This window comes from Syngnathus leptorhynchus, chromosome 3 (assembly GCF_054491065.1).
Source record: "Syngnathus leptorhynchus isolate UIUO chromosome 3, UIUO_Slep, whole genome shotgun sequence".
Taxonomy (NCBI): domain Eukaryota; kingdom Metazoa; phylum Chordata; class Actinopteri; order Syngnathiformes; family Syngnathidae; genus Syngnathus; species Syngnathus leptorhynchus.
Window position 1 is genome coordinate 8,081,730 of NC_141197.1, and position 19,031 is coordinate 8,100,760.

Genomic DNA, 19,031 nt, shown 5'->3' on the forward strand with positions numbered 1-19,031 from the left:
GTGGTAGGGCCAAACATCCATTTGGAGGCCCTGGGAAACTTTGAAGCTTTTCACCCAAACATGGAGCGAGGGAGGCCTGGGACACATTAATGACGCTATGCTGATAAGTCTCCTTCCTCGTGAATACATTAAAAATGATCAGGGGACACATGTAAGGCTCTGAGATGAAACAATCTGATCGCTCAGATTCCTTTCTCTGACTGCTGATTCGCAGAAAGGTTTTTGGTTGCCACCTTTTATCGGGCTGCACAACTTGTCACACCTCCTGTGAAAAGCAGAAGAAGGATGACTTTTGCTTGAAATCAATCAACCTCACACTCCACTAATGACGTGCACAAAAATTCCGAGGTGCTTATTTCTGTGTGTACAATGCCAAGACAGTGATGTCTGTAAAAATACTGCGTTTGGCTGGTGACCTGTTTAGCGTGATTCGGGGTTCCTCGCACCATATGACAGCTGGGTTAGTCCCCAGCTCACCTGGGAAACAAAATAGGACAAACGCTTTAAAAAATGGACAGAAGTCATCATCACATTCAACAAAGTCAACAAAGTTTGTGATTTCTCTCTAAAGCAGTTTAACCAAACTGTCGTCTTCAATCAGGGGCAAAGGAGTGAGGGGCTGTTAGGAGTAGGTATACTCGCAATAAATTATTGATTTATACTCATTACAACATTCAGTCATTATAAACAGATGCCATTAGTATTTACTGTACAGGCTTTATGATTATCAGCACCAGCAGTTATGTTTTTTACCAACATTGTCATATTAAGCTATAAGATGAAGGTTAAAACTAAAAACCAGCAGGTCATCTGACATCGTGCTCTTGTCGTGTGTGTGTGTGTGTGTGTCTTTGAGCTTTGGCAATGATGTTCCATGTCAATCAAATCGCTAATCTTAAATCAAAACATGGATCTTTTCCCTTGATATCTCATATCTGAGATAGCCTATGTCATACAGGATCGTGACATGTTTCTTGTTACCACTTAACTGTGTCAAATCAATTTTCTACAAGGTTGCGGGTACGTTTGCTGAATATTCCAGCCATAACACTCAATTATAATCAAGTGTGTAATGTTGAATATGATTTAATATGCCTCATCTAAACAATACTTAATATGCCATATCTTGTATCAGTCTGGACACACAACAAACTTGAAGTGAAATCGAGGATGTGAAGTGCAGACTGGTAGAAAGGAGTTAAAGAAATATTAAACAGCCTTACCACAGGTGAGATTACACATCACGGATAATGTAAACCAGCAAATATGAGCAAGCTGTGCTTGCGTTCAGCACGTTAGGATGAATCATTTGTGGAGAAAACACTCAACTCACACAAATATTCCTTCTATCATTGACTCAGACATACACTGACAACAAAAGGGTAAGAGTACTATTTTTTTTTTTAACTGAGGCAAGAAAACAACAAATGTGGACCACTTACAGTTTGATTGTATGTTTCAAACTTTTTGCAAATTTGCCATAAAAGCACTTTCCCAAACACATTTTCTTGGCTTTGGAGAAATTAAAATGAGGGATGCGCTTGTCCTTGATCTTGTAACTTGTGGAACATAATAAACATTCAAGTATTTCCTTTGCTTGGAAACATTCCCACCACTCAGAGCTATTTAAGAGGAAATGTTGCAGATAGGATCCACTGGGACCATTTAAATAGATACTCTTTTCTCTTGAGTGGAAATTTGTAGCTCCACTGAGATTTACCACAACATGGGAAAAATTTACATATAAATGTCACCTGTTTTAATCAGAATCAACTTTATTGGCCAAGTTTGTGCATACCAAACAAGGAATTTGACTCCAGTTGATCTCAGTCTCTGTACAATATTTAAGTGACTAACAACCTTCAGGTTACGAACAACATTTAAGTGGCAAGAACAGGATATTATGAAAAGACCTAAATCAATCCTAACAACAAAAATGTGAGCCGTGCCATCTCTTTATCTCGTAAAATGACTGTGAACTTGAAGAAAATAAACCCACTCGCTACATCCTTCCGAGGCAAAACAGCCTCCACTTCCTGTTTATTTATGTAATATAGGACACAGAGGGTTGTTCCGTTTCAAGCAAAGGGCAGCAGATTCCCAGCTAGCAGACACTGGAGGGATGTGAGACTGCTCTAGACTTCTCTAGGGGACGTTCGGTGGGTGGGAAAACTCAAAATGAGAGAAAACAACATAATGATGCAGAGGAGGAGGGAAGGAGCATAATTACCCCGGGAAATGCTCATGTAACTGTGGGCCAGATTAGATACCACAGTAATCTGATACATTAGCAATTTGGAGACCACAGAATATTTTTGCATTTGTATTTGAGTTTAAATTCATTTGTCTGTAGATTGCTTGATAGACACATTTGCATTTCTCTCCTTGTTTTACTAGCACTCAGCTGTGCTCCAGAAAAAGAAATATAGTACATTAAAAAGAAAAAAAAATCGATTGTTCTTTGTATGGTGACTGTACGACTTTTGTAAAATTTGTTTTGACCAAATTGTATCTAAAAATTGAACAAAAAGGGCAACACTTACAAGTTGAAATATGTTTCTCTAATCAATGGATCTAATCAAAATAACTCTCTCCACTGAATGAAGCAAATGTCAGATCCAGAGAGGGATGGTGCACAAGGATGGCCAATGTTCTACCAGGAAATCTCAGGTGCAGGAAGTGCGGCACCACTGACAAATTGACGATGGACTGGGTCTGCAGGCGCTTAAGCCTCCAGCAAATCTCACTGATGTTTGGACACTTGGGCTCAGCAGACAGATGTGCACACGTTCAGTTGTTTGGGCAGAAGCTGTGGAATGTAAACCACCCGCCACCCATTTGTAAACACAACGCTTCATAACAACTGTGTAAAAAAATAAAAAGTTTGTTGCCTAATCAACATCAGACAATGTTGTACTTTGAAAGGCTAATATTAAATTCCACAACTTGACGTAATGACTTGGATGCAAATCAAAAATAGCCTCATCAGCCAGCTGCTCTTTTTACATGACTGATTTAGTAAATGAAGCCTACTAGAGTTTTGTCAACACAAACTGGGCCCTTGTGTGGTGCTCACGTAACATGAAGATATATGATTGATCCTGACAGAGCGTTATGTATTAAACAGTTTCTTTATATTTTCTCATCGGTACAAGTCTAGGCCACACTGTTACATAATGAACACAATTTGGCTGTCTTTTTCAACCGAGAATTACATTTCCCTTTCGATATAGTGTCCAATCATGTCTTCTGTCTGTATATACTATTTTTTTTTTTTACACACACATTTTTATTGACCCACAGCTAACCATGGTTCCATCCAGCCTTATGTGACATGTGTACCGCATCACCCAGTCATTTATTTTGATGTTTCATATCTACATCTGCATGAAAGCTTGAAAAAATTAGCATGGCTTCTCCATCTTTCTTCTCATCCTCGTTTTGTGACAACAATACTCATCATAAGCGTAGCACTTGTGATGTGTTGACACTGGACGCAAAGTGAACTTGAGGCTCGGGCCACAGCATACACCAAACATTCCTCGATAAAAACTGCGGAAAACATGGAAGTAGAGCATTTTTTTTTTTTTTTTTTTAGCAATGTAGTGTTAAATTCATTCTATCCATGAAATGTGTTCTGGTTTCAGTTTTGGTGGCCCAACACAGCGCTATACTAATGATGGATGTCGGATTGTTTTAAATAGCCGAAACAACAACAGCCGTTTCAGTAGTAAAATACAATCTTCCTTGCGTTTTTACCAGCTCAAGACGAGACTGAAGGGAGATGATCTCATGGGTTTTTAGTCCAAAGCAAAAATAGTCATTGTGCTAACAATTGGTATATTTTTGGAAGCAATAGATTGATATAGATAGATAGACAGAGTCCACACTAACATTTACATTGCACCTCAGTAAATCTTTGCAAGGTAAATCTCCTAATGGCACAGAGTATCAATCACAGGACTCCAAACTAAACATGTTAATCGCACATTCTTCTCTTCCATTTGGAGCAGCATAGAGCGAAGGCATGGTTCTCGTCCAATGAACAATAACAAGGCACTTAATAGCAGCGAGACGTTAGGTACGCCATTCAGAGACACTAAATCAGTACGTGCCATGTAAACACTGGGATTTTGCTCCACTCGCTCATCCAAAAAGTTGACTTTGTGGCATTTGTAATTGATTACTGTATAGTGAGGATCATAGAGAGTGATCTACCTGGATTATAAACCCATTTTGCCTGTTTAATAGTGAAGTAAAATAGATTTTCTCTTACTTCTGCAGTAAAATAGATTTTCTCTTACTTCTGCAGTGTTTGGTTTATCTCAAATACAAAGCACTGTTTTTACAAATGCCCTGTTTCGACAATTCATCTTTACGTACAAAATGTTAATGTTTAATCCATATGGACTTTTCCCGCGAGATGATTCTTGTTGAAAACTGCTTCACACGAGTCTTATTAGATATTAAATGTGAAAATTGTATGTTCTTTTCAACTAGATTTAAACTGACATTGAATGCAAAGGAATTGTTTATGAAAAGGTGGGGAAAATATGTGGTTGGATTTGCAAGACAGAAGTAGGAGAGCAGAAGCAGTGAGCAGAACTAATTTCATCAAATATTAACCTTGGTTTAGAGAGCGGCTTGAAAATCTTAGAGATCCAGTGGGATTTCTCTGCAGAAAGCTTCACAATGATGGATGACATCATTTTCAAATGTAAAGATGTAATTAATTGTTGATCAATTTGTGTTTTATTCACCACAAGCCCTAAATGAAAAAAGAAGAGAAGAATATCTATTGAAATGCTGAGATTAGTTAGCAGTAGTCACTTGTAATACAATTTAAATGAACAGGTTTGTGACAATTAATAAATGAGACGCTAGAGGTTCCCTCATTAAAATTAGGGTGTGTTCGAAGAGTATTCCAAAGTTTTTCACAATTTACTGCCGATTGCTATTGACTTATTTCTGACAGCTGTTAGTGTTAACTTAAAATGTTTGTTGCCTGTAAAGTAAATATTCCACACTGGGAAATATTTAGAAAAAGTCAAAGTCTGAATTTGACCTGCAGCATGGCAGAAATTGCAGTCAACCTTAAAGGTCCCACTGGGCATAAACGATTTCCTTGAAACTTGAAGGGCCCTTTTAAATTTGGGGGGAAATCTCGATGAATATAAATACATCAATAAAACTGAAAAGAAAACATTTACTATAAACCAGAAACATGCTTGATGACTAACAAGGGACGAACAAGAAGAAAATAAATCATCTTCGCTCCTCGTCATAATTTTCTGTATTTCAAATGAGTTGGTCGCAAGTCCACAGACTTCCGGTCCACAAGCCAAGTCCCGAGAGCCAAGTTCTAAAAGCTTGAGACAATGCTGCCCTCCATATTGGAACTCTCTGCTGGGGAACCCCCACTCACCCCATCCTGTGCGACAGCTGGAGATGCAAGCCACGATGAAGCATGGCCACGTGACCATATATGGTTTAAAAATATGTTATAGGTCTGGAGGAAAAAATGGGCTGACCATGTTACTAAGGTTAGCCCCAAAAAGTTTCTAAGAGAAACTTTTGGTCACCGCCCACATCCATTGTCTCAACTGGAGCATCCTCTTCTACCCCATTTGGAAAAAAAAACTCCCCCCCAAAGCCAATCTGCTGCATTTTTGATAAAACATGAACCTTGAAAACAGCGGGTGGCATTTAAATTATGCAACCGTTGACATCCTCTTAGGAGCTAAAGTAGAGTTTGGCTGACTTGTCAGAGGGAACGGGCCATGACAGGCCTGAGCGAGGGGGGAGGGGATGGAGTGGTGAGCATGCATTATGAATGGTGCTAAGTTGGCCACAGATGCTGCAGCTGAGTGAAGGTGATGCAGAGTGCCAGCCTATTGGCTGCCTGTAGGTAATGCGATTCACCCCCCTCTGTCAAAAAATAAATAAAAAAATTGTCTCTCCGTATTCGCTCCACCCATTACCGGCCTGGTTTCGCACCACGGGACTTGTCGTCAGCCTAAAACATCCACTCTCCCAAATAAAACCTATGCAGTTGTCTTGCAACACCAAAAGAGTATACCGAGGATGACTAAAAGATTTTAAAAGACTGCACTTTGGCATTTCAATTTGGGTAGGGTTTGTCCTACACTTTTAAAATTTTATTTCAACATTTTTGCACAAATATAGAACCAGATTGTTGTCTTAAAGACGTAGAGCATGAAGGAGCGTACTATAGGAACTAAACTGTGAAAAGGAAGTCTGCTAGTTTTTATGGTTATAGTAGATAAGTCTGCTAGTTTTTATGGTTCTAGTAGATAAGGAAGCAGCCTGGTCTCTTCCAGACCAATTCTGGACTCATTCTGAAATGTCCTTTTCATCAATACACAGAACTGTTCTGGTTATTGGTCCTATTTGCTCCAGTCACTTGTTATTAGGCAGAGTTCATATGGCTTCATCACAGCCAATCAATGCGCTTTGGCACATTAGTGTGTTGGAACAGATTAGGTATGCTGAATAAAATGATGCCGTTTCATTTTATTGATCCAAAAAAACAGGGCTACAATTTGTTACACTTTATAATTTTGTCATGACAGCATTTTTAAGCCACCCTTGCTTCTGTAATGGTTTCACCCTTTCTATAAAGTCAAACAATTTTCACACCACTTAGATCTCACTTTAGCTTTTTTCTTTCTAGTGTTGGTAACCAACACCAACAAAAACAACAACAACAACAACAACAACAACAACAACAACATGAAAGAAATCCAGTGAATTTCAATTGAGAAAAGTTAGTGTACATTTTTGTTTAGAACAATAGTGTGTGCTTAAACAAGGCAATAAATCTAAGAAATATATAAGAATATATATATATAATAAGAAATATTTATATCAGCCTTTTCATTGCCCAGGTGTGTATGAATTAAGAATACTGTATTGCATTGCAAATCACAGGATAAAGAAAAAAAAACCAAATGTAAATATGTTATCTCTTTGCAGATGTTGCATCTCTCCATTTTCTTTAACACATGTTCTCATGAGGGTCACATATCCCAGTTGGCTTTGCATGGTAGGCATGGTAAACCCAGTTCATTCACTCTCATATTTCCATATAGTGAGTATTTAGAATTTTCCATTAACCTCACATGCATGTTTTTGGAATGTGGAAGAAAGCCACACAACATGGAAAGTCCAAACAGGGAGGCCTGAGCTGAGATTTGAACCTCTTGACTGTGAGCCAGAGGTTTATTCCCATGTGAGTGTTGATCACATTTCTGATGCATCTTTCCTCACCTCGCAAACTCATTCGCCTTGACCGGCTGTCCACATCGACTGCTTTAAGTATTCCTATCAACTTATTTCAATGGGCCTTTGTCTTTGTTATCAGTGAGTTGTGCAGGCACGCTGCAATCATGCAACTCAAAGTGATTCATATTTATTCTCTGCTCTGAAAAGTCACACCAAATTTCACAGGCAAATGATGAAACTACCTAGTCTTGCTTCACTTGGCACCTTAGTTTTTCTGTATAAATATATATATGTTTTTTGAATGATCTCATGCACTTCATCAAGAGAATATACTAATAAAGGTGCTCCATTTTGTTATAGTACTTTGAATTTCATATAATTATGTCCTGTATCTGCGCTTCCATTCATTTTCTGTAATACTTGTATATTTTTCATGGGTGGGCCACTTGCCAGGATCGAGATTTGAACCATATTTTCTGTGTTCAATGTCAGCAGTGCTACTTATTGAGCCATTAGGCCATCACTGACACATTCCATTAAATTTACTTAACTTCAGTTAATGAGCCCAAAATGGCATCACACGTCTATCTTCAGCCCAATCTGCTTGGTCAAAATAATTATCCCTTCTTGAGGGTGGATTGAAGAAGACCAAAAATATGGTGAAGTCAGGGTAAATTGATTTGGGGGTAAAAGGGTGGAAGTCATTTGGGAAGAGTAGGCGTTTGATGATGGAGATGTTCCGTGGGTTGCCAGTCACTGTTTTTGAATGTGTGTGCAAAAAAAGCTACTTTATGTTCAAACCTAGTCATGGTTGGCCTCCACAATTTGAAGGTAAATCAGGTTGGTGGGTGGGTGGGTGAGTGAGTGAGTGAGTGAGTGAGTGAGTGAGTGAGTGAGTGAGTGAGTGAGTGAGTGAGTGAGTGAGTGAGTGAGTGAGTGAGTGAGTGAGTGAGTGAGTGAGTGAGTGAGTGAGTGAGTGAGATACATTTTTATATGATCTTGTCAGACTTGGGGCCTTATAATTTGCAAGAGCGTTTGTGTTGAAACATTAAGGGTCATGATATTGTCAGTATAATGTAATATAACCATAATGTTATGAATAGTGTGCTCTATAATTGCAACATTAAAACCACAGAACATTAAGATCCTTGCACAATTTCAGTTTGAATGAATGACACTATGTCGTGCTATTTTGTATCCAAAGAAATATTAAATCTAGAAAAAATAATAATAATAATAATTACACCAACATGCAGTAAGTACCACCAAAGCGTGCCAACAAAAAGACAAGCTTCATATAGTGTCCTTAACAGGCCATATGAGCACGGCTTGGTAAGTACTGTTTACAAAAACTCAGCTCCATTTATGGTGAAGTCAGCCAGTGATGTCTTTCAAGCAATTGCAGGCTGCTCACAAAACGACCGTCATGGATGAGAAGACTGCATAAGGGCTCGTTCCCCTGTCAGGTCAGTCAGTACTTTACAATCCACTGAGTGAATATAATTGTAAAACGTGTGCAGTAAAATGCACGCCGAGTGAGAGCAACACGCAAATTCTTTAACTTTGACCGACCTCAAATAAATACAATTTATATGGAATCTATTTGGACTGTTCACTTTTTGCACATAATGTCTGTATGTATACAGAGAGCGGTTCATGGTTTGTAAAAACAGTTCGAGTGGACCAATGACTTTGAGAGTGACTCTCCAATGTTTACAAGTTAAGATTGCTTGTTGACCTTAAAAATGTTCTATGGATGAGATGAGTGAGTCACAGGAAAAGTTAACTACGTAATTTAAAGACACAGCATTGTTTTGTTTACTGTTGCAGTTATCGATAATAGTTTCTCAATCATCATTATCTATTGCTATGACAACATTGTGTTTCTTTGCAAAGTTTTCTTTAGTATTTGCGAGGGGATTAAAAATGACAGAGGTGTCCCAATGAGGCAGTTGTACTAACTGGAATTATTTCAGTGTAAAATTGTGGTGCATACTCATTTAATACTTGTAAATTTTCAAATCCTTGAAAAAAATACTTCACCATTCCTCATTAAGTGCAACTATTGAGATAAAAACCATGCTTTGACTGGTTTGTCCTTGCTTTCAATTTATACTGCGCGCTAGTGTGTTTGCATTGGCGCCAAGGTTAGTAGAATAGTTCTTCCATCCATCCATCCATCCATCCATCCATCCATCCATCCATCCATCCATCCATCCATCCATCCATCCATCCATCCATCCATCCATCCATCCATCCATCCATCCATCCATCCATCCATCCATCCATCCATCCATCCATCCATCCACCCATCATCTGTACTGTGAGCATTTATTAGTTTTTATTGTCTCATTTTTGGTTAAAAAATTATGAGTTTTGGTATTAGCTTTCGTTTTTTGAAATCTATGCAGTACTTGCTAGGTGGCAAGATAACAAAAAGTCACAGTATTGTATATAAACATTCCAAAATCATCCATGATAGATTAATTGAGGAATCGAAATTTTCAATAGTCGTGAATTGTTGTTTGTATACTTGTGCCCTGCGATTAAATAAAGAACAAAAGTGTACTATCTCATCCGCAACTTAAATGAAGATGAAAATGTTGTCATGTATAATTCCTGCTTGCACTGTGCTCTCTCAGGAAAAAAGTCATCCCTACACTCTTTCTATCTGCGAATGAATCAAGAAAGGAGAGAAAAATGACAACAATTGTCATTTTTCGCCTTGTCCTCTAAGTGTCTTTCTCCTGCGAGTCTAAAGAGGAGATGGCCAGATGATCGTGTTGCATTGAGGGGGGGGGGGCACTCCCACTCGTTCCTGTCTGCCTTGTCCCCATTCCTCCCCCTTCTCTTTCATTTCGCTTCCTCCCAGTGCCAGTGAGACAACATACTGCCTGCCGCTTGTTTGGATAAGTTAATGCTGAGATGTCAGCCTTGATTCTGATGTATACCACCTGTCTTGGCCTCTGGCTGACCTTGCTCTCCAGCCCCCCCCCCCCGCAGACATTCCAACACTTTTTTTGGAGGGCTCTGTGTTTACAATACAACAGGCAGAGCCGTGTTTCAAATCTGCTTGTACAGTGGCGGGTCTTTCCTGAAGAAGAGAAGCCTGTAAAAGAGCAAGCGTTTCCAAAATGAAAGTCAGCGTGACTGTTATGTTTTTACACAATCGGTCTGAAATAGCAAAGGACGGGGAGGTCTGTACCGAGGGGGTCACTCACAACATGCCAAGATCCTCCCACTCAAGCTCATGTGAACACCATGACCTCACTGCCTGCGGCCTTTCAATGAATTAGCAATGTTGATTTATAGGCCGTGAAAGACCTCAAAGCAAAGATTGGCGTCAAATAAAAGCAAGTTTGCAACTAAAGTGGTCACCTCAGAGTTATGCCAGGTGTTAATGGCTTTACTACATCAAATTAGAATTTACACTCACTGAAATGTTCATTTCATCACATAACTGGCCCATGTGAGTGAAACTTGCACACACTATGTGTATAACAATAATGACAACTTGGTTTGGTTTCAATGGAAACCATTAAAATGGTTGGATATGGAACTTTATTCCACAGGCAAGAAAGCTAGTGAACTATCCAGTTCATCGTTTTCATCTTTTAAAATTTGTTGAACTTTGAGCACTGAAAATAAGCTATATTGTTTTGATTACAAATGACTAATGATTTTATATGAGGCATGTTAATATTCCTCAATGCACTATATAAGCATTTTCCCCTGAACCTCTCTAATGATTAAAAAGGGTCTTTCTCCATTGTCTATTTACATGCAGAACGATATTTCAGAAATGACATGACAACGACGTGGACCTGATCCTTTTCAACATTGACTAAACACTGTCGCCATCATGTGGTAACTAGAGCACACGACACATTAGAAATAAATTCGACCTGTTCTGTAAAGCGTGAAAAATATTTTAATAAAACAGTTAAACACTTGCATAACATTAGAACTATATGTTTGCCCATTACAAAAGCCATATTAACAATTCAACTTATAAAAGAGAGTGTAGTTTGTTGGCAGTGGTGTAGAGGTGTTCAAGTGAAGAGTATTAACATTTTGCATCTCATTGTGCTAACTCAAATGGTATCCAATCATTTTTCTCATTGTGAAATGTTGAGGGTAAAAAGGGCTTCAAGATAACTTGTATCTCAAGTCAACTATATTTTATCTTCTTCTATTTTGCTTTGAGCAACATGGAGATTAGGACTATTTTTCCACTAAAGCTACATTGTCCTCCTGTATTGAAACACGTTTCCTCGCACATTTATCAAGTAAAGGATACATGACCACAATGTAACCATTTCCAAACTTTTAATGTAAAAGACAAAACAATACAAGGTTCTCTGACATGATGGAATGTCATATGGTTCATTTATCCTTTTCCTTCTGCTCCTTCTCCTTTTTATCTTTCTCAGCCTTGGCCTCCTCAGCCTCGTGTTTTTTGATCAGCTCCTCCACCTCTTTCTGTTTCAGCACCTTGATCTTTGTTTTGCCGTCCTCCCGTGTCAGGGTGGCGATCTCCACTGAAATCACAGCAAATATGAAACCATTTTGTCTGCGGGGAAACCTTAAAACAGTGTACATTTTGGGTGTGGGTGGTTTGCGCTCACCTTTCTCTGCAGAAAGCTTGCTGACATCCATAGTTTTGTTGAGAACTTTCACAGCTAGTGCCAAAGCTGAGGAGAGGGTCATCTCTCCCTCCTTGTAGTCTTGCTTCAACATGGAAACTGCAGCCTGAGTGATATAAATGCATGCAGAAAGAAAACCTATTATTGACGTAATGTGTACAATGTCTCAAAAATGACTTTTCTGTTCTGAGACAGATGGCAGTTGAAAATGTGCAGTCATTACAGCGCTGTTGTTGCCGATACATGTTGCCTTCCAGCCGCCGTAGTTGCCACTGGGGTCACTTTGGTACAACTGGAAGCCGTAGTGTTTGTCCCAGCCCATGTACAAGAGCGATACTCCAAACGGCCTCTTGCCTGTGAATGGAAACCATAATAAATCTATTCATAAAGACTCTGCTATCTGAGCATACTGTGTACATGTACAACAATTTTTCCCCCTTATGTGTGGGGTCACTCACATGTTAAAAATCAGAAACTGTGTACAATAATCTGCAAGTATTGGTGTGAGGGAGGGAAAGAAGGAGTAAGTGACACCCCATACCCTTAAAGATGCTCACAATTCCCTGTTATAATAGCTCAAACTTTGAAAATATCACAAACTATAACCCCCCTAAAAATAATAAAATAGCATTTCATAATCCTTTTACAACATTACCTTTAAAACTAAATGCAGATCAACTCTCTGACATCAATCCTTGTTTATTTCTATTTGATGTAATTTAAGGACATTTTATAAAGACTGTAAGCAGAGATTAATTCCACAGGAACAAAAATGGAAAAAAGGTAAATTTCTGATCATTGAACCACTATTATGCGAGGGATTACAGTACCTCACTTTGTCCCACTAAGGTTTACATGTGTTCATTTGCAGATGTATTAACAAGCTCTGCGATGACGGACCCTCCAATCAAAGCCACTGCAGTCTTCATGAAGATCTGACCAAAGTTCCTACCTCCAAACTGGGTGTAAGCCTGCTTGATGTCACACAGTGCTGTCACCAACTGCTCACAAGGGATTGGCTCCTGGTACTGCAATAAATACCTGAAGAGAGAAAAAAAAAATGTCTGAAAACAATGTCTAAGACTTAAGAGATGGAACGTTTGTGACCATCAACATAATCCTAACCTCTGTGCAATTAGACGCAGTTCATTTGTCAGCACATTAGCGTCTGATGTGATACCAGCAACACTGCAAGCCATGTCTCTGAAAAAAACGCACACACAAATGGGAATTACGATGACAACACTTTGTCCGTGAAATTTCACAGTGGTGAACAACAAGAACTCGTGCACTCACTCATTGAGCTTGTAGATCTTCTCAGAGAAAAAGACCTCATCCAACAGTTTGTGGATGTTACGTCTCTCTGCTGCTAGCAGCACGCCATTGTTTGCCAGAATGCCGAGACATGTTCCGGCGTGGCCGATTGCTTCCATTGCGTATTCCACCTGATACAGGCGGCCTTAAAAGTAGAAATTTAATTGAAAAATAAATCATACAGATTCAAAATCACAGCTTTGCAAAAATCCAAGCGATGAACAACCCACCACAATGCACCAAAACTATTATTAACAAACACAAAGAAATGACACTTGCCTTCAGGAGAAAATATGGTTGTTCGGGAATCATATCTGCGAGACTAAACATCATGCAGGAACAGAAATGATTAGACAAACATACAAAAGAACTAATAATAAACAGAAAGAAACTTACCATTTCTTGGTCAGCAAATAACTACTCTGCGGATAAGAAATTAAAGGTTAGAACAAGTCAGAAGGTTAGGAAAGGTCAGAGTCACAAGAAATGAGTAATACAAATAGTAACAAATAAAATGGTAACAGAACTTGATACAAATCGCTGTAGCAATTTAATAACTATGTTTTAAATCGTGTCACATTTGTTATTAACCTAAGTAAGGATTTCACTGATCGTAAGTTTTGACACGCATTTATATAGCGCAATGATGAACTATTGTGTCTCCGTGTGACAACCAGCTAACAGAATGAATCTGCAATATCGAAGCTAAGCTAACTGCCATGCTACTTCATAATAAAAGCGTACGAAGAAGACAGTCAAACATTCAGACTCTAGACATACAGTCAAAAGCAAAGTTATTAACACTATTGACAACGTATGTTTGTAGTACCTTCGAAGGAAAAGCGTAAATTGTTGTAGTATACAACGAAGAGAATTCTTGTACTTTCTGTTTGGAGTTCTTCTTCGCGTGGAGCACCGGTGCCAGAGTTGCCGCTACGTTGAAACAGTGGTCTAGACAGCGCCACCTACCTGTGGGAGGACATCCAGGTGTCCTTGGTTAACGATGGAGTTCCGACGAATTTGTACGGACGTCGAAACGCGCCATAGTCGATCAGGTAACGCAGTAGTGAAGTCACGATAACTTCATTTGTTTTAAGAAAAACAAAACTTCTATGACTAATTTAAAAAAAATGTAACAAGAAGGTCCGTAAAGTACCTAGGTACGTAAAGTACGTAAGTAAGTAGGAAAGTACGTGCGCAGCTCGTAACCTGGAAAGAGATGTATCCCATATGGTATTCTGCAAAGAAGAGTCAATCGTGACCTCTACACATGCAGTAGAAAACCAATTAATCATATTGTAAAAATGTTTTACTTCCAAACCAATCTACACTTAAATTCAAATGGGAAAAATGACAGGATGCCTCCTCAAAAAACATATACAAAAAGGGTCAGATCAGGGATGGTGCTAAGTCAATCAAGATGGCGCTATACTTATAATGACGTGCTAGTTTTGAGTTAAGAAAAGAAGAAAAAGAAGGATGCGTGTCCTGATTGGTTGTGACGTCACCACTGTTTTGAATGGAAGCCGGAAGTTGAGGCTGCGATCGGAGGTCGCCAAGCCACCTCTTTGTCAAGCTGTGATCTTTTCATCTGGTCAATGACTTTACTCTCAGCACATTTTGGTGCGGCGTTTCAAGTCTTTCAGGGCATGGATTCAATGTAAACTCATGTTCAAAGGGGTAAGACGGGATTTCTGACGGCTATGCTAACGTATTGCTAACACAATGAAAATGCTGTGTAGTAGTACGTTTCTGTATTTGGAGTTGTATTTCGATGGTCACCTTGGTTCGAGCATCACAGTAGGGTGATCTATCTGCTGTGATGCTTGAACCGGTGTTTTTGACAACGGATCTGCCATGAGCGCTAACAACACATGATTAGCGTGAATAAACACCAAAGAATACACAGTAACAACAGTCTTTGTTTACTTTGCCATATTTGTACTTATTTTTATTGGGCTAGTTGGAATGTAACTTGATCGGTGAACTTTCTCACTGCTCTATTCAAAGCTATTTGAACATCAGCCAATCTTTGAGTAAAGAATCCATACCACAGTTCTTGATGATTATATTTATGACATTAATTCTCCTCTCCTCATTAGTGTTGAAGCGGGGTACACCCTGACCCCACACTGTGCCTGGGATACCATCAAATGCTCCGAATACGTTGCCACTAGATGTCAGACATGAGTCATTCCAATGAGGATGCTCCTCCAGCCAACACCATGCAGCAAAAGAGGAACATCCAGATCATTGAGTGGGAGGACTTGGACAAAAGGAAATTCTACTCTTTTGGCATGTTCATCACCTTGAGCATCAGGGTCACAGTCTATCCGGCTACCCTGATCCGGACTCGGCTGCAGGTGCAGCGTGGCAAATCGCTTTACGCCGGCACTTTTGATGCCTTTGTTAAGATCCTGCGGGTGGACGGCGTTCGGGGCCTGTACCGTGGCTTCATGGTCAACAGCTTCACCCTCATCTCTGGCCAGGCGTACATAACTACCTATGAGCTGGTGAGGAAGTACGTCTCCAAGTATAGCGATGACAACACGGTCAAGTCGGTGGTGGCGGGCGGCCTGGCTTCCATGGTGGCTCAGAGCATCACTGTCCCCATAGATGTGGTGTCACAGCAGCTGATGATGCAGGGCCAAGGGGCGCACCTCAGCCGCTTTCACCTTAATGCCTGCGTGGAGGCCAGCAAGCCCAAAACAGTGTTTGGCCAAACCAGGAGCGTAGTGGCCCAAATATTTGCTGCGGATGGTTTTCCAGGTTTCTATAGAGGAGCCCTTGCTTCTTTACTCACCTACATCCCAAACAGTGCTGTATGGTGGCCTTTTTATCATTTTTATGCAGGTAAACATCAAGTCACATTCAAGAATACACTGCGAACAGAAAGTTAGGGATATTTGGTATCAGGTTGAAATTTCAGGATGCATTATAATGAGCTGCAGTATAAAACCTTCACAATGAACTCAATTTGACCTCCTCAAAACCTAATGCACATTTTCTTTATCTATTCAGTGGTTCTGTACTTTTTGCCACCCACTTAAGTGGTTGAAGGGCAAAAAGGGTGTTTGATCCATAAATCAGAAGTCCACTTTCATCAAATATTTTGGCCCAAAAATTTGAGACAATGAAATGAAATATTTCTCCCATTTGCATTCATATTACCAATGAATTTGCTGGTTTTTTTTCCAAAATTATTTTTTGTTGCTGACAAACCTCTGCTCCACAATTTAGCCTATTTGTCAGTAAAATGGTCAAAATAAGTAGAAAATATCAAGTTGAAGACATTTTTCCCGAAAGCCAAATATCCCCAACGTTTTGTGAGTAATGTATGTTTAGTTCTGCATTAAATGAATTGGTCTTCTTCCCAACAGAACAGCTGTCAAATCTGGCCCCCTCTGGCTGTCCTCATCTGGTCCTACAGGCCATGGCAGGTCCACTCGCCGCGGCCACTGCGTCCACAGTCACCAACCCCATGGATGTCATCAGAGCTAGAGTGCAGGCAAGTCCACAGATAACACATGGCTGCACACATTCCAAATGATACAATTAATGCCTTTGTCTTCTGTCCAGGTTGAAGGTCGCAATTCAATCACAGAGACCTTCAGACAGCTTATTAAGGAGGAGGGCTTCTGGGGAATGACCAAAGGGCTGTCGGCCCGGATCATTTCATCCACCCCCACCGCCATCGTCATGGTGGTGGGCTACGAGAGCCTCAAAAAACTAAGTTTGCGGCCGGAGCTTGTGGATTCCAGACACTGGTAGAAACAAGCCATCGCATGCATCATGTCAGCGCTGAGCCAATGAGGGCATGAACTGATTCAGAAGGACTGTAGTAACCATTGTTTTTATGTGAAGAGTAAACAAGAATTTTAAGAATGGACATAAAAATAAGAATACTTTGCTTTTTTTTATTTATTTAATAAGAGAACACTTGGGAAATGATTGCAACTTGATTTTATTTCCTGCTTCTGAGCATGAACTACATTTATGAGGAGAGTTGTTCTTTGCTGTAAACGTACAGCAAATTGTGGGCCTACATTGGAACCTGACGAGAAGGCAAATTCCATTCATGAGTTCATTTAAAACATTTTATGGCTTAAAGCACCAAAAAATACGGTGCATTCATTGTTGGTCTTAAAAGAATGTATTATGCATCATTAATTTCTATTGTATTTTGTTGTTGCTATTTTTTGAAAATGGGTTGTTAACAACTCACAATTTGTCATTTATATTTGTGATTTTTGTGCACAATTGTCTGAAATGTTTTTTGGGGACAGTGGCAATTTTAACAATCTACTGTATATTGATGAGGTGTATGTATTCGTGTCACTATGTGAATTGAGCAAGTTAAGAATTTATCATAGAATTTAATTCATGAGATATCCTATAATATCAAGAAATGTGATAACATTTTGAGGATTGACATTTTATTTGGATAATGCATTTTTTATGAAAAATGTATATTTGAATTCTGAACACTGCATTAGAAACATTGCAATGTGGTCTCTGATATATTATCTACAGATTTTCGCACTCGACAACAATTTACTTTTGTCCGGACGACTGAATATGGTACAGTCCTCATGTTGAATCGTGCATCAGAAGTCATTAATCATTACATCATGAAGTCGTTTTTCTTTTGAGTGACTATGCATCAATTTCTGTGTCAAAGGTACCCTTTGCTAAACTTGAAGTTTTCATTGAGTTACCAAATCGCAAATAAAAACTACTCTAAACTATTTTATTAATCATCATTTGGGTAAATAATGTTTTGAAGTGTTGTATGACATACAACCAGCCAATTACCCATAGATTTAACAGAAGTGATGACCTACCAACATCTGTCATCTTTCTCATGTTTCTGTAATGTCAATACAACATTATGTAGATTGTGCATTTATAATTATTGCATCCAGAAATGTTCAAATTGAGAAATATAATGAAGCACATTACTTCCTAATGCTTGTTAGAATGTCAAATTGTAAAATGCATTGACTCATTTTTACTGAATTACTGAATTTTTCAAATTTGTATGTGGAAGGTGATTTCATTTTCAGTTCTCATTCCTCTCCAATACGATCATGAGCTTACTAATAAGTAATTCATGATGCTGAATGGTCTGTCAAAAATTCAAGGTGGTGGTCTAATAAGTTTGTTAAGCACTGTTTATGTCTATGTTTTGGGAACACATTTCAATAAGTTTGGCTCCTCTAGAGCAAGTATATTTTAATTGTGTCTTGTACTGTAAAGGTCTGGAAAACCAGGATCAAAAATGCCATGTGTTGAAGCACTAACACAACACAAAGCAAATAATAAATAAATAAAAATGTCAAAGTCCCACTATACTTCATTGTGCATTGTTTGTAACCTCAAAACAAAACAAAAAAATATCTATTATTGTAAACACAATGACCCAACTGCCCTAAAATAAAACTCAGCTATCTACCAACTTTATTATTTGTAACCTCGAAACAAAAAATATCGATTGTAAACACATGACCAACCTCCAGTATTTTTTTTTTCTACCTGACAATGACCCAACTGAGCTAAAATAAAACTCAGCTATCTACCAAGACAATAAAATAGTCAACCCATAATGTGTTTTCCCTCAATGCCCGCCAAACCCCGAGCCGTCCATGTGTCTCGTGGAGCTGACCTTCATGACACCGAAGCTCATAGCTCATTATGTCAGATAAAAGTCCACACCAAAATCAGGTTCCTGGATGAGTGTCGCCACATCTACTAAAACACCGTTCCATATCGTGTTCATTGATTGTCCATCTTTCCTCCACAAATGATTTGGCTCCTTAAAATAAG

General features: G+C 39.1%; 2 protein-coding genes across 2 annotated transcripts; one reads left to right on the top strand and one right to left on the bottom strand.

Annotated features, from left to right (window-relative positions):
• Positions 1-11,557: 11,557 nt before the first annotated feature.
• Positions 11,558-14,156, bottom strand: psma4 (proteasome 20S subunit alpha 4). The gene is made up of 9 exons (XM_085908273.1): positions 14,035-14,156; positions 13,602-13,622; positions 13,485-13,527; positions 13,188-13,350; positions 13,017-13,094; positions 12,844-12,932; positions 12,115-12,245; positions 11,874-11,997; positions 11,558-11,786 (listed from the first exon to the last, which is right to left on the bottom strand). Exons 2-9 carry the CDS (start codon positions 13,602-13,604, stop codon positions 11,632-11,634), a joined length of 786 nt encoding a protein of 261 aa, XP_085764399.1. The 5' UTR covers positions 13,605-13,622; positions 14,035-14,156; the 3' UTR covers positions 11,558-11,631.
• A 558-nt stretch (positions 14,157-14,714) lies between these two features.
• LOC147059054 (solute carrier family 25 member 44-like) lies at positions 14,715-18,549 on the top strand. The gene is made up of 4 exons (XM_085907567.1): positions 14,715-14,885; positions 15,308-16,058; positions 16,586-16,713; positions 16,785-18,549. The coding sequence occupies exons 2-4, from the start codon at positions 15,383-15,385 to the stop codon at positions 16,974-16,976; spliced, it is 996 nt and encodes a 331-aa protein (XP_085763693.1). The 5' UTR covers positions 14,715-14,885; positions 15,308-15,382; the 3' UTR covers positions 16,977-18,549.
• Positions 18,550-19,031: the final 482 nt, after the last annotated feature.